Raw genomic sequence first — 13,834 nt, 5'->3', positions numbered from 1 at the left:
TTATTCTACATTGGCTAGAGGTATAAGGGGAGGATTGATATCTCAAAAAACATGTTTAACCCCGCCACATTTGTGTGCCTGTCCCAAGCCAGTAGCCTCTGGTCTTTGTTAGTCTTCTAGATTTTTTTAAATTTTAGTTTATTTATATATATATATATGTTTTGGAGTTTAGTATGTCAATTACTAAACTAGTACAGTCATTTGTATATAGGGGACAGCTGAGGCCCATCTTGGAGTGAGGGATTTTCTCGCTGAGTTGAAGACTAATTGGTAGCCTTAAGCTGTTATCTGCTCTTTGATTGGAATGTTGTGTCTTTGACACATTTTCCATTTCCTTCCTCCATTTATTGATAATATGTGATCATTTTTCGTGTATCTAATTAATCCTTGAGGTGACTTTCTAACACTCAGCTATTTAAACATACTGACATATGTATTAATAGATAATGACCATGTGGTCTTCTTATTTCATATCAAGCTTTAAAAAATATGCTATAGATTGTTTGTTGGTACAATGTACCTGTTTAAGAATGATCTTTTGTGGATCAAATCCATCTACCGAATGGTTCACTCTTGTTTGATCTTCAATGTTTACAATTTCTTTTTTTTCTTTTTGTTCGCTGAAAACGGCTAGTACATGTATAACTCATTCCTATATAAAGGGTCAATTGAACAATTGAATGGTCACATCAATACGGATTTAATAAGTATTGAATATGTCTTAAACGTAGTGTAGCTCATGCACTTGAACATGTATTTTACATCTGGTCTGGACCATTTACTTCTGTTATAACTGTAGGAACTTTTTAAACGAAGTGTAGCTCATGCCCTTGAACATGTATGTTACATCTGGTCTGGACCATTTACTTCTGTAATAACTGTAGGAACTTGTTAAACGTTGTGTAGCTCATGCCCTTGAACATGTATTTTACATCTGGTCTAGACCATTTACTTCTGTAATACATGTAGGAACTTGTTTTCATATAACATACATCCATGTATGATGTAATTCATCACCCTGTAATAAAGTGATGTTTAATATTTATATATTTCCAGGTACGTCATAGAAAACAAGTACAATCTAGTGAGTATACTTTGATATCTAAAAGTCTTTACATGGTATACTTAAAAAGGACTGTTCTGTAGTATACATGTTATGTTTAGCTTGGTAGACTATCTGATTAAAGGTAGAACAATTATCAAATACTCATCTTTCCTTTTTACATAACAATGCAACTTGGAATCTTCACATTTCATAGGACTGACCAGCAATCATAATGTTATCGTCTTTATCATTTGAATATATGTGTCTTGTTTGATAAAAAAAAAACAGTAAGCACAAACCTTCGAATAATAAGCACGTAATCTACTTTTGAAATCGTTTAGCTTATTTAATTATATTCAATTATAAAGTGATAAGAACATTCTTCAAAATATAAGATGATATTTTCTTCCATGAGTATTTTTTTGTAAAAATCAGAAGTCCTGACTGTTTCCCTCGATTTATTTCAATTACTTTAATTTGTTATTTGTTATAATGTTTCTGTTGTTTCGTTGTTTTCCTCTTTTAGTTGGTGTTTTTCCCTCGAATTTGGTTTGTGGTCCTTATCTGCTTTCTCTTAATCGAGTTGTGGCTTTGGAGCGGCGGTGTGCTACTGTTACATTTATTGAGAGGGGCACTAAGTGCAATATTTAGCTGTCTTTTTTATGGTCCTTCTTTCATATCCGTATTTTTTATATGGGCGATGTTAGCAATTGTTAGCAGTTTGAATCATTTGCCAGACTGTCATTTTAAATCTCAACTTCAGAATCTACATTTCCAGTCGACACCAAACAGAACATAAACTTTTTGCTAAAATGTTTACATGTATTTTTAGATGCTTAACCTGTGGAAATAAACTGCGATAAACTAAATGTGTTATCATAACTTGTCAATCTTAGTGTGGTGAAATTTATGTTTAATCTAGAAAATCCTTAAAAATTGCTGCATGTCAAGGATCTATAACATCTAAACATGTAAACTATGCAAAACATTCAGTTTCTCCGTTTCAACAGTTTATTGACTAATGTCTTCTATGTCCGTAATCTAATTGTGTTAATATTTTTACCACGTCAGAAACTATTGAACCAATAGAATAAAATCTTTGAGACACAATTTCTTTAGAGTATGCAACATACATGTTGTCTTGTCAACAAACATGGCTGATATGACTTTGAAATAAGACATACGGTTAGAATGATGAGTTTTGTCTAAAAATGCATTATGCTAGCAGATTGAAAAAAAATTATAACAGGAGCAAAAATATGTATTGCCAAGTTTCCTAACTTGAGAGCTTTCATTTTCAAAACAGATGTATAAAATTAGCAATGGTGAATTTTATGAATCGTACAACTTATTTTTCTATTTTGTGTTCTGTATACTGTTGTTTGTATTTAGTATACACTTTTTGTCAGAATTATGACAACAGTTGCTGAATGTGCGACAATCTAGTGACATTAAACATAATGCATTCTATTAAGATTTATATTTTAGATCGGCCAAAATTCACCTGAAATTAACCTTAATTCGTGAATAATGATGATGGGGGAATAACAAGGTCTGCTTTCAGTTTCAGCTATGGTCTTTTTTTTCGGAGAGCATCCAAATGCATAATACTATATCATATTTGATTGTTAGTACCAGCTGGAAAATAAAAGCAAGGTTAAACCCTTCAGTTTTCATACACATTTATCTTTCGAGGATGAACAATATTCCATTGTTTTAAAAAGCATTCAAAGTAACACTGAACTTTGTGTATTTAATTAATTTTGATAGATATATTTTATGTCTTCTTCTATAAAGGTATTCCTGACGATATTCTAGACTGTATTCCATCAGATGAAATTTTAGATAGATTAGCACCGCTTGTTGGCAAGATAGTTTTTCAACTAGGAATAGAACTTGGACTCTCTGTAGAAGAGATAGAAAGCATTAAAGAGAAATATGATGGTGATTTGACAGCACAGAATAAGGAAGTGTTGTTTAAATGGAGGAGAGACAGAACAGTGAAACCTACAATACGGGTACTTGAGCAAGTTTTGGTAAATAGTGGGAGAGGACCAAGGTGTTTAAAGGAAGTTGTAAAAGATGTTGATCCCAATACACTTAAAGCAGAAGAAACATTTATAGGTAATACTAATACACTTATAGCAGTAGAAATGGTTACAGGTAATACTAATACACTTATAGCAGTAGAAATGGTTACAGGTAATACTTATACACTTATAGCAGTAGAAATGGTTACAGGTAATACTAATACACTTATAGCAGTAGAAATGGTTGCAGGTAATACTTATACACTTATAGCAGTAGAAATGGTTACAGGTAATACTAATACACTTAAAGCAGTAGAAATTGTTACAGGTAATACTAATACACTTAGAGCAGTATAAATGGTTACAGGTAATACTAATACACTTAGAGCAGTATAAATGGTTACAGGTAATACTAATACACTTATAGCAGTATAAATGGTTACAGGTAATACTAATACACTAACAGCAGTAGAAATGGTTCCAGGTAATACTAATACACTTAGAGCAGTAGAAATTGTTACAGGTAATACTAATACACTTATAGCAGTATAAATGGTTACAGGTAACATTAATACACTTAGAGCAGTATAAATGGTTGCAGGTAATACTAATACACTTAGAGCAGTATAAATGGTTACAGGTAATACTAATACACTTAAAGTAGTAGAAATTGTTACAGGTAATACTAATACACTAACAGCAGTAGAAATGGTTACAGGTAATACTAATACACTTAGAGCAGTATAAATGGTTACAGGTAACATTAATACACTTATAGCAGTATAAATGGTTACAGGTAATACTAATACACTTAGAGCAGTAGAAATTGTTACAGGTAATACTAATACACTTATAGCAGTATAAATGGTTACAGGTAACATTAATACACTTAGAGCAGTATAAATGGTTACAGGTAATACTAATACACTTAGAGCAGTAGAAATGGTTACAGGTAATACTAATACACTTAAAGTAGTAGAAATTGTTACAGGTAATACTAATACACTAACAGCAGTAGAAATGGTTACAGGTAATACTAATACACTTAGAGCAGTATAAATGGTTACAGGTAACATTAATACACTTATAGCAGTATAAATGGTTACAGGTAATACTAATACACTTAGAGCAGTAGAAATGGTTACATGTAATACTAATACACTTAAAGTAGTAGAAATTGTTACAGGTACTATTAATACACTTAGAGCAGTATAAATGGTTACAGGTAATACTAATACACTTAGAGCAGTAGAAATGGTTACAGGTAATACTAATACACTAACAGCAGTAGAAATGGTTACAGGTAATACTAATACACTTAGAGCAGTATAAATTGTTGCAGGTAATACTAATACACTTAGAGCAGTATAAATGGTAACAGGTAATACTAATACACTTATAGCAGTATAAATGGTTACAGGTAATACTAATACACTTAGAGCAGTATAAATGGTAACAGGTAATACTAATACACTTATAGCAGTAGAAATGGTTACAGGTAATACTTATACTCTTAAGAGCAGTAGAAATGGTTACAGGTAATACTAATACACTTAAAGTAGTAGACATTGTTACAGGTACTACTAATACACTTAGAGCAGTATAAATGGTTACAGGTAATACTAATACACTTAGAGCAGTAGAAATGGTTACAGGTAATACTAATACACTTATAGCAGTAGAAATGGTTACAGGTAATACTAATACACTTATAGCAGTAGAAATGGTTACAGGTAATACTAATACACTTATAGCAGTATAAATGGTTACAGGTAATACTAATACACTTAGAGCAGTATAAATGGTTACAGGTAATACTAAGACACTTAAGAGCAGTAGAAATGGTTACAGGTAATATTAATACACTTATAGCAGTATAAATGGTTACAGTTAATACTCATACACTTAGAACAGTAGAAATGGTTACAGGTAATACTTAAACACTAACAGCAGTAGAAATAGTTACAGGTAATACTAATACTCCTAAGTGCAGTAGAAATGGTTACAGGTAATACTAATACACTTATAGCAGTAGAAATGGTTACAGGTAACATTAATACACTTATAGCAGTAGAAATGGTTACAGGTAATACTAATACACTTATAGCAGTAGAAATGGTTACAGGTAATATTAATACACTTATAGCAGTAGAAATGGTTACAGGTAATACTAATACTCTTAAGAGCAGTAGAAATGGTTACAGGTAATACTAACACACTTAAAGCAGTAGAAATGGTTACAGGTAATACTAATACACTTAGAGCAGTAGAAATGGTTACAGGTAATACTAATACGCTTATAGCCATAGAAATGGTTACAGGTAAAACTAACACACTTAAAGCAGTAGAAATGGTTACAGGTAATACTAATACACTTAGAGCAGTAGAAATGGTTACAGGTAATACTAACACACTTAGAGCAGTAGAAATGGTTACAGGTAATACTAATACACTTAAAGTAGTAGAAATGGTTACAGGTAATACTAATACACTTAAAGCAGTAGAAATGGTTACAGGTAATACTAATACACTTAAAGTGGTAACACAGTTATAGGTAATACTAATACACTAACAGCAGTAGAAGGTGTGCATGGCCACAGGATTTACATTTTTTTCAAATATTCTGAAAATGACAGGTAGTTGAACTTTTTTTGGTACTAGCTGCATAGAGAAATCATGGTTTGTCCGGCTATCTCCTACTACAGTTTTGGAGGTACAATTTTCATATTTTGTAGGATGTTCATACTAATAATGGAGGTGTGCATGGCGACATGATTTTGATTTCTTTTAAATACATAGTTTGTATACGCCCGTTTACGGTACGTATTATGGTAAATTGTTGATCGTCTGTCCATCTGTCCGTCCGATTTTATGTTTCCGAGCTATGGGGTTTTATTCATTAGAAAAATGATGATTAAACAGTTTTCGGACAATAACTCAAGAATACTATCACCAACTTGCAAGACATTTGGGTTAATTGTTTATATATCTATTGACATAAGCTCCCTTTGGATATTTATAAATTTCAGATTTTACCTTTCCGAGTTGTGGGGTTTTATTTCAAAACAAAAGGGGGATTTTTTTCTAGATTTCGGACAATAACTCAAAAACGTTTCAGCAATTCTTATGAAACTTTGGTGAATTGTTTATATCTATTGATGTAAACTCCCTTTAGATTTTTTTAATTTTATTTGTTTATAGTCTGACAACAGATTTTCTATGTATTGCGCAACAGCAAAGTGTATTGCACAACAGCAAGAAATCTGTAATTGAATAAAAATTAATTCATATAACCAATTTTAAGTTCTTTGACTACATTTATTCATACACCATTAATATGTCAAATATTTAATTACAATCCAAATTCAGACCTGTATCAAGCTTGAATATTGTGTCCATTTTTGCCTCAACCGTTCAGGGTTGGACCTCTTCGGGCGTCTCCAGCTGTGTTCAGCAATGCAGTTTATTCATACATTGTGTTAAATTTATAACATCCTATGATCAGGCGGGGGCATTATTTGTCTTATAGACAGTGTAACAATTTCAAGTTGTATGCCAACATCACTGTTTGTCAAATCTAAAATGTGTGAACTATCTTAATGCATATGACAGAGCAGAAAAAGGGAGCATTGTCCATATCTAGTTTATAATTTCAAGGGGACATCCAAATGCATTTTGACATTATCGAATGTGACTTATGCCACTCGTTCATGATGATTGATGCATTTCAAGCAAGAACTGCTGTACATAGAATCTTAATGTATCCTTGGTTGAAGGTGGAGTTTGTGTATTGCTCAATGTTAAATGTAAGTGTACTGTTTTATAATTGTTGCTTGTATTTTCCATCTTTTTATACGGCGTACAATGCGATGCAGGGTACATTGAAATACCTGGCGTTAGTCAATCTGTCTGTTCATCCTTTGTTAGGACTGTCTGTCTAGTTGTGTCAGCACTCTTATATAAGCAATATAATATACAAGTTCGAGAATCAGTGCTAAATAAAGGCAACAGTAGTATACCGCTGTTCAAAACTCATAAATCCATGGACAAAAAACAAAATCGGGATAACAAACTAAAACCGAGGGAAACGCATTAAATATAAGAGGAGAACAACGACATAACACTAAAATGTAACACATATAGACAAAATCCCACGAGAATAACAAATATAACATATATATATAACATCAAAACCAAAACCACTATTTGCAAGTAGTTATGTCCAGAGTTATATAATGCTCTATTGAAATATTAACTATATGGAAAACTACATCATAATTACCCTGTAATTTATGGTTCTTGCGGAACTTATTGGAGTTACAGAAATCAGTATAAGGTCATTACTGTATGCTACATAATGACTGATACATTTTGTAATCCTCAGAAAAATGTGACTATATATTATATCTCTCAAGTATTAATTATATAGTATATAAACTAAAATGCATACCATATACATGTCAATTACATGTATGCAATGTCTACTTTATAGACATATATACATGTACATAAATTACTTTAAATTTTGAATGAAGATCAAATTGATTTAATCTGTGTATACATTTTATTGTACTTTTATTAAAAAAGAGATCCATGATGGGGGTAAAGACCATTTCGAACACAACTAAAATGTAAGAAAGTTTTTAGCATTGTTTTCCTTGAAGATCTACTATATTTTTTTTCTGTTAACAAACCAATCTGCACATTTACAGATAGAATTAGAGAAAATGCAAGCAGAATCATACAGGACATTCAAATCAGTCAGATTTTAGACCATATGATCACTCATCTGGTGATATCAGTAGATGACAGACGCCGTATAGAACAACATGCTGGACAAGATGACCAGAACAAAGCATTACTTGATATTGTGAGCAAAAGAAGAGAACCTGCATATAGTGTGTTTGTTGATGGATTACGTAACTGTGGATACGAAGAGCTAGCAAATGATTTGAAATATCATTCAGCGGAAATGAGCCAAAGTACAACATCAGTACCTGTTGAAAATAGAGGTATTGTTAGTTTGTGTTGTGTACACTTGCTCAGTTGCTTTTTTCCTGTTTCTTTATTAGTTGGCGCATTTAGATTTCAAATAACACCGCTGAAAAATTATGGGTTTCTTAAATATGCTTTATCTTACTGTGTACTTATACTTTTGAGTTTGGGCCATGTATTAATGTGGGTCAAAATTATGGTGGACACTTAAACTTTGATTGATTTCAATATGCTCAATCTAATAATGTATAAAAATAAGAAGATGTGATGTGTTTGCCAGTAATACAACTATCCACAAGAGACCAAATGGCACAGCAATTAACAACTATAGGTCAAGGTACGGCCGTCAAGAATGAGAACAGCAAAGTTCATACCGCATAGTCAGCTACTAAAAAGACCCAGAAATGACAATTTCTTTATGTAAAACAATTCAAAGGAGAAAACTAACGGCCTAATTTATGTTCAAAATAGTGAATGAAAAACGAAAACCACTGAGTTATAGGCACCTGACTAAGTAAAGACTGGATTAAACTAATTTGAAGAGGCAAACCATCCCCTTAATATGGGACAGGGGTGTAACAGTACAAATTAAACTAATTAATAAAAGGATTCCAACCAATTTCAGGTAAAACTAAATTCCTTTATGGACCATTTAAAAACTTGACTAATAGTGTCCATCACTAAATAAATCAATTAAAAGCTTGGTATATTTGTATATGATGAATCAAACCATGTATTTATATTTCGAATTTAACCATATTAGGTATAATAGATATAGGAAGATGTGGTGTGGGTGCCAATGAGACAACTCTCCATCCCAATAACAATTTATAAAAGTAAACCATTATAGGTCAATGTACGGCCTTCTACACCGAGCCTTGGCTCCGACCTAACAACAAACTATACAGGGGCCTAAAATTACTAGTGTAAAAACCATTCAAACGGGAAAAACAACGGTCTAATCTATATATAAAATTAAGAAACAAGAAACATGTATAAATTACATAAACAAACGACAACTACTGTACATCAGATTCCTGACTTAGGACAGGTGCAAACATTTGCATTTTCGTTCATCGTTAGACCACAGCTATTCTGTGTCAGAAACCTATGATGTTTCAAATATTTTAATAACAATCTAAATTCAGATCTGTATCAAGCTTGAATGTAGTGTTAATTACTTGCCCGATCTGTTCATGGTTCTATCTCTGTGGTTGTATCAAGTTGAGCCCCACAGATTATTATCTTAAAGCAAGATACCACCTTGATGATTGTAGTCAAGGCTGGTTGAATTTTGTCAGGTAGTAGTTGAGAAGAAGATTTATAAAAATAACGAACGGATGATGATGGACGCCGAACACCAAGTGATGAGAAAATATCAGTTGGCCTTCTGAACAGAGCGATCTGAAAAACATGGAGTGTAGGTGTCAACAGTCTGTGCTATGCTAAGACATAACTCTAGTCACTTCTGTTACAATTTGCAAACAAACACTATCTGTTGATAAGTCATCACACTATTGGTGATTAGTATTGTTGTAGATACATTTGTAGACGTCAATCAAAGAATACCAATTTGAATTATTTTAGTGAAAATAAAGATATGCTAATCTTAATATTTTTCGACCAGAAAATATATACAACAATGAAATTACCAAATAGATATTTTTCCACAGTGTTTATTTTCCTAAAAAATAAAAATCCTATATATGACTTAAGTTCTCGCATTAGTGTTTGATATAATTTATAAAGGATGAAGTTTTTATCTTTACTACACAAAAAAAGGAAAAGGTACGATAAGGTCACTGTTTTTGGTCCTTCCAATTCGAAAATCTAAGAGCATCATTAATATACCAAAATCTCACTCGTTATTTACGTTAGCTGTTCGATAAGACACAATTTTGATTCTTTATAGGATTGTTTTTGCAATTTGATTATTTGAAATCCGTCTTTCACTTTGAGAACTTGTCATTTATATTTAGTTATATAAACCATTCTTAACACAAACTTTTTTTAAGTAATAGAGGTTGCTTTATAAAGGTAAGAATGGATGTAAAATATCGTGTTACCCACCTCCCCCCCCCTCCCCCGAAAAAAAACTTAGGGGATATATAAGCATTCTTGTTTGACTCAGTATCTATCTGTCCAGATGGACTTCTTTGATTCACTTCAAACATTGTTAAATAAAAGGTAATTATATGCAAACATTATCATGTAAAGAAATATGAGTGTGTGGTTTATCAAGAATTGTAATGTACCCCTTCCATCTTAGAGATTTGCATTCATTTTAGAACCAACCATGTCATGGCAACTTTTCTGGTACGGTGTATTGGATCATCATGAAAATGTGTACACTGTTAGATAATAATAGGAAGCATGTGGATTGGATTTTTAAGTACATAAATCGTCGTTTCAAAGAACTGACCGTATCATTGCCATCTCCTTCATAGGCATATCATGAATATTTCTTCATTTTTAGATACAGATGTACATGTGTATAGGATGACCCGGTCCACTTATTTTTGTTTTATTTTGCCCCCAAATTATTTTGGAATACTGACCTTGACATCACTTCTACTTCTACACGAATTATCCTATTAACAACAAACGTTGTACAATTTTAAGATTCTTACATGCAGATGTACATGTGGGTGGGTTGTTTCCGTCCAATTAGTGTAAGTTTTGTTCTCCTTCCACCATAGAATTTGGCTTTGCCCAACTCCAACCTTGTCATCTCAAATGATCCTACGTTTGTCACCACAACTCCTCAAAGATAATTTCTTATATACATATGCCTAGTATATTGTTAGTTCCTGAAATGTAAATATTGATGTATTTATGATGTATTATATCTGAGACAACATCAGATAAAACACTAGTTAAAGTATACATTTGTATTATCAACTTTTTGTATTCCCTGTATTTCAGTCACTATCATGCTCAGTCAATCCAAGATGTGGGGTGTATTTTCCCAGCGTAGTGGAAAGTTTTAGCTTAAAAAGGTCTTGACACATATTTATGGTCTAAAAAATTATGGTCGAAACGTTTGTCACATGTTTCAAATTCATAATGTTTATGGCGTTAACAGTTAACGGATAAATCTTCTATGTATCTGTTGAGCACTTGGGGCATAGTACATTTTATATCAACATTTCCATTGATCAAACAAAATATATAATTTTAAAAGTTTGGTCAATGTTATTTTTTGTTCATATTTTGGTCACCAATTAATTCATCTTATCCCAACTTTTCCTCATGTCATGGTCGAGCTAAACAATATTTTCGTATAGTCATAATTAATGACACACCTTACATTAAAATTAAAACTTCACATTATTTTATAAAATTTCCTTGTGTTGGCCACAGATGCCTGAGCATGCGTTATCCCTTTGCAGAAACATACTATTGAAAGTTATAAAAAAAATGTCAAAGGACCCAAAGAAACCAAATATTAAAGAAACAAATATAAGATCTTAACCTTGAACTTGGTGACAACAAATCTTTTCACACCACTTATTCTACATTATTTTTACAAGACAAGTAAATACATTTAGTTAAATCAAAAAGTAATATATTCTGTAGTTATCAACGGATTTTAGACATACACAAGGGAGCGCCTTAAAAAAACAACTCTGAGTCAATAATTTAGTGTTGTGTGTCCATCTGTCGACTTCCAATTAGTCCGACAGCCTATTTGTGTGACACCCTGACTTGTCAGATATCCGAAGCAAAATAAAAGGTTTGTTCATTATCAAGAGAAAGCCTATCATCTTTGTGTGAAGATATCCTACAAGAAAGGTTGATGTTTTAGTGAGGACGTAACAAAATGTCATCACCAGCATAACTCAAAGCCTAGTATTAAAGTTTTAAACTTGTTGCCTTTTGTTAGCTATTATTCGTGTGTTTCTTTGTCAATTATGTTTATTTATATTGTAGTCCTGTTATGTTGTGTTGTCATTTTAATGTTATATTTCACATGGCCATAAAAGAGGGAGGTTTGGCATGCCACAAAACCAGGTTCAACCCAACATTTTTTCCTTTAAAATGTCCTGTACCAGGTCAGGAATATTGCCATTGCTATATTATAGTTCGTTTCTGAGTGTGTCACATGTTAACGTTGTGTTTCCGTTGTGTCGTTTGTTTTCTCTCTCAAATTCATGTATTTGGTTTTGATGTTATACTTGTTATTCTCTTATAATTTTGTCTAATGCTTAGTCCGTTTCTGTGTGTGTTACATTTTAATGTTCTGTCGTTGTTTTCCTCTTATATTTAATGCGTTTCCCTCAGTTTTAGTTTGTTACCCCGATTTTGTTTTTTGTCCATGGATTTATGAGTTTTGAACAGCGGTACAAATATTTAAAATGAGTAAAAGAAGGCCATATCACTTGTATTTGAGCGTTCTGTCGTATTTTTTTAATTCTTTCACACAATGGACGTGGATAAATTCCATTTCAATTTATACTCATCAGTGTTTGATCTTTTTGTAGTAAGGGATATATTGACAACTAGTTTATGGGTTTACAAAATATATATTTTTGTAGATAATAAAAGGGGCAAATAACAATACAATAGGGTTATCATATAATTAACTTCATAATTTTCCTCGACAGGACCAATGGTTAGATCAAAAATTTATTGGAGTTTTGCAAACAAAACAAATATGTTTCTTGAGAAAACCTCAGATCCTAGCCGACCGACCAACCAATGTTTTTTTTTTCCAATCAGTGTATACAACTTATACATATATTGTTGTTTGGTTTTTTTCAATGGCGAATATTTTATTAATGTGCCGGATGAGAACTTATCTACAATAAATAAGTCCTGTCGTAAATACGTATTCATCTTAATTAAGAAATTATCATATGTCACTAGTAACTCTTTTTAAAAAAAAAAGCTACATCTTTGGCCGGATTGTCATATTTCGCTTTAAAGTGTCTCTGTATACCATTATTTATATTTGCATGTCATTTTTATTCTCTTTTTTCGTTAATACAAATTCCAAACTACAAAGTACATTGTTTTAGCATTACACTTTTTCATAGGATGCTAAAATGAACTATTTCAACACTCAGGAAAAAGCTGAAGTAGTAAACCGTCATGCATTACTCTTTCCGCATTTTTGTTTTACTGTTATGCCATTTTTTCCCATATAAACTAGTATATACCATATCATTTATCCATCTGGTTTTTTGATGTTTGGGTGAATAGTATGCTCGATTCATTATTTGTTCTCTAACTTGTATTTGTCAGGTCTCTATTCCTGCATACGGACCTGGTGTTTGTTGTAATCTCATTTAACCAATAAATGTACATGTCTCATGTCTGTATGCCTGCATACAGATCTGATGTATGCAATTTTCAATTTAGATAAACAATGGCATTTCTCAGTCTGTATGCCAGTATACAAACCTGGTGTATGCAGACCTTATGCATTATTTATTTTGACATTTCATAGTCAGGTAATATGCCTGCTTGCAGACCTATTAGATTCTATTAGATTCTGAACTCTTATTCTAGATATATGTTTGTAATTGCAAGTCTGTATGCCTAAATGCAAATAACCATTGGAATGACTCTCGTATGTCTTTATGTGGCCTGTTGCAAGGATTAATTTCTGTCCCTTTAAAAAAGTATAACAATACTACCGAACTCTAAGGTATATTGAAAGAGGGGTGTCCCTCAAAACTGACAAAATCAAAGGTGGCTCATGTTTCAGTGTCAATTACATTTGTCTCCCTTCATTCATCAGTACAGGACCTACCTATTG

At 32.2% G+C, this 13,834-nt stretch overlaps 1 protein-coding gene across 1 annotated transcript in view; it reads left to right on the top strand.

The window, feature by feature from the left end:
- Window positions 1-13,834, top strand: part of LOC143083993 (uncharacterized) — a 32,882-nt gene that overhangs the window by 11,985 nt on the left and 7,063 nt on the right. The window contains exons 7-9 of the mRNA XM_076260404.1: window positions 1,057-1,084; window positions 2,843-3,169; window positions 7,788-8,087. Of these exons, the coding sequence (XP_076116519.1) occupies window positions 1,057-1,084; window positions 2,843-3,169; window positions 7,788-8,087 (655 nt within the window). The remainder of the gene's footprint in view (window positions 1-1,056; window positions 1,085-2,842; window positions 3,170-7,787; window positions 8,088-13,834) is intronic.

Source organism: Mytilus galloprovincialis, chromosome 7 (assembly GCF_965363235.1).
Source record: "Mytilus galloprovincialis chromosome 7, xbMytGall1.hap1.1, whole genome shotgun sequence".
Lineage (NCBI taxonomy): Eukaryota > Metazoa > Mollusca > Bivalvia > Mytilida > Mytilidae > Mytilus > Mytilus galloprovincialis.
The sequence above is the reverse complement of the archived record's forward strand: the minus strand, read 5'-3'. Positions and strand labels throughout refer to the sequence as shown.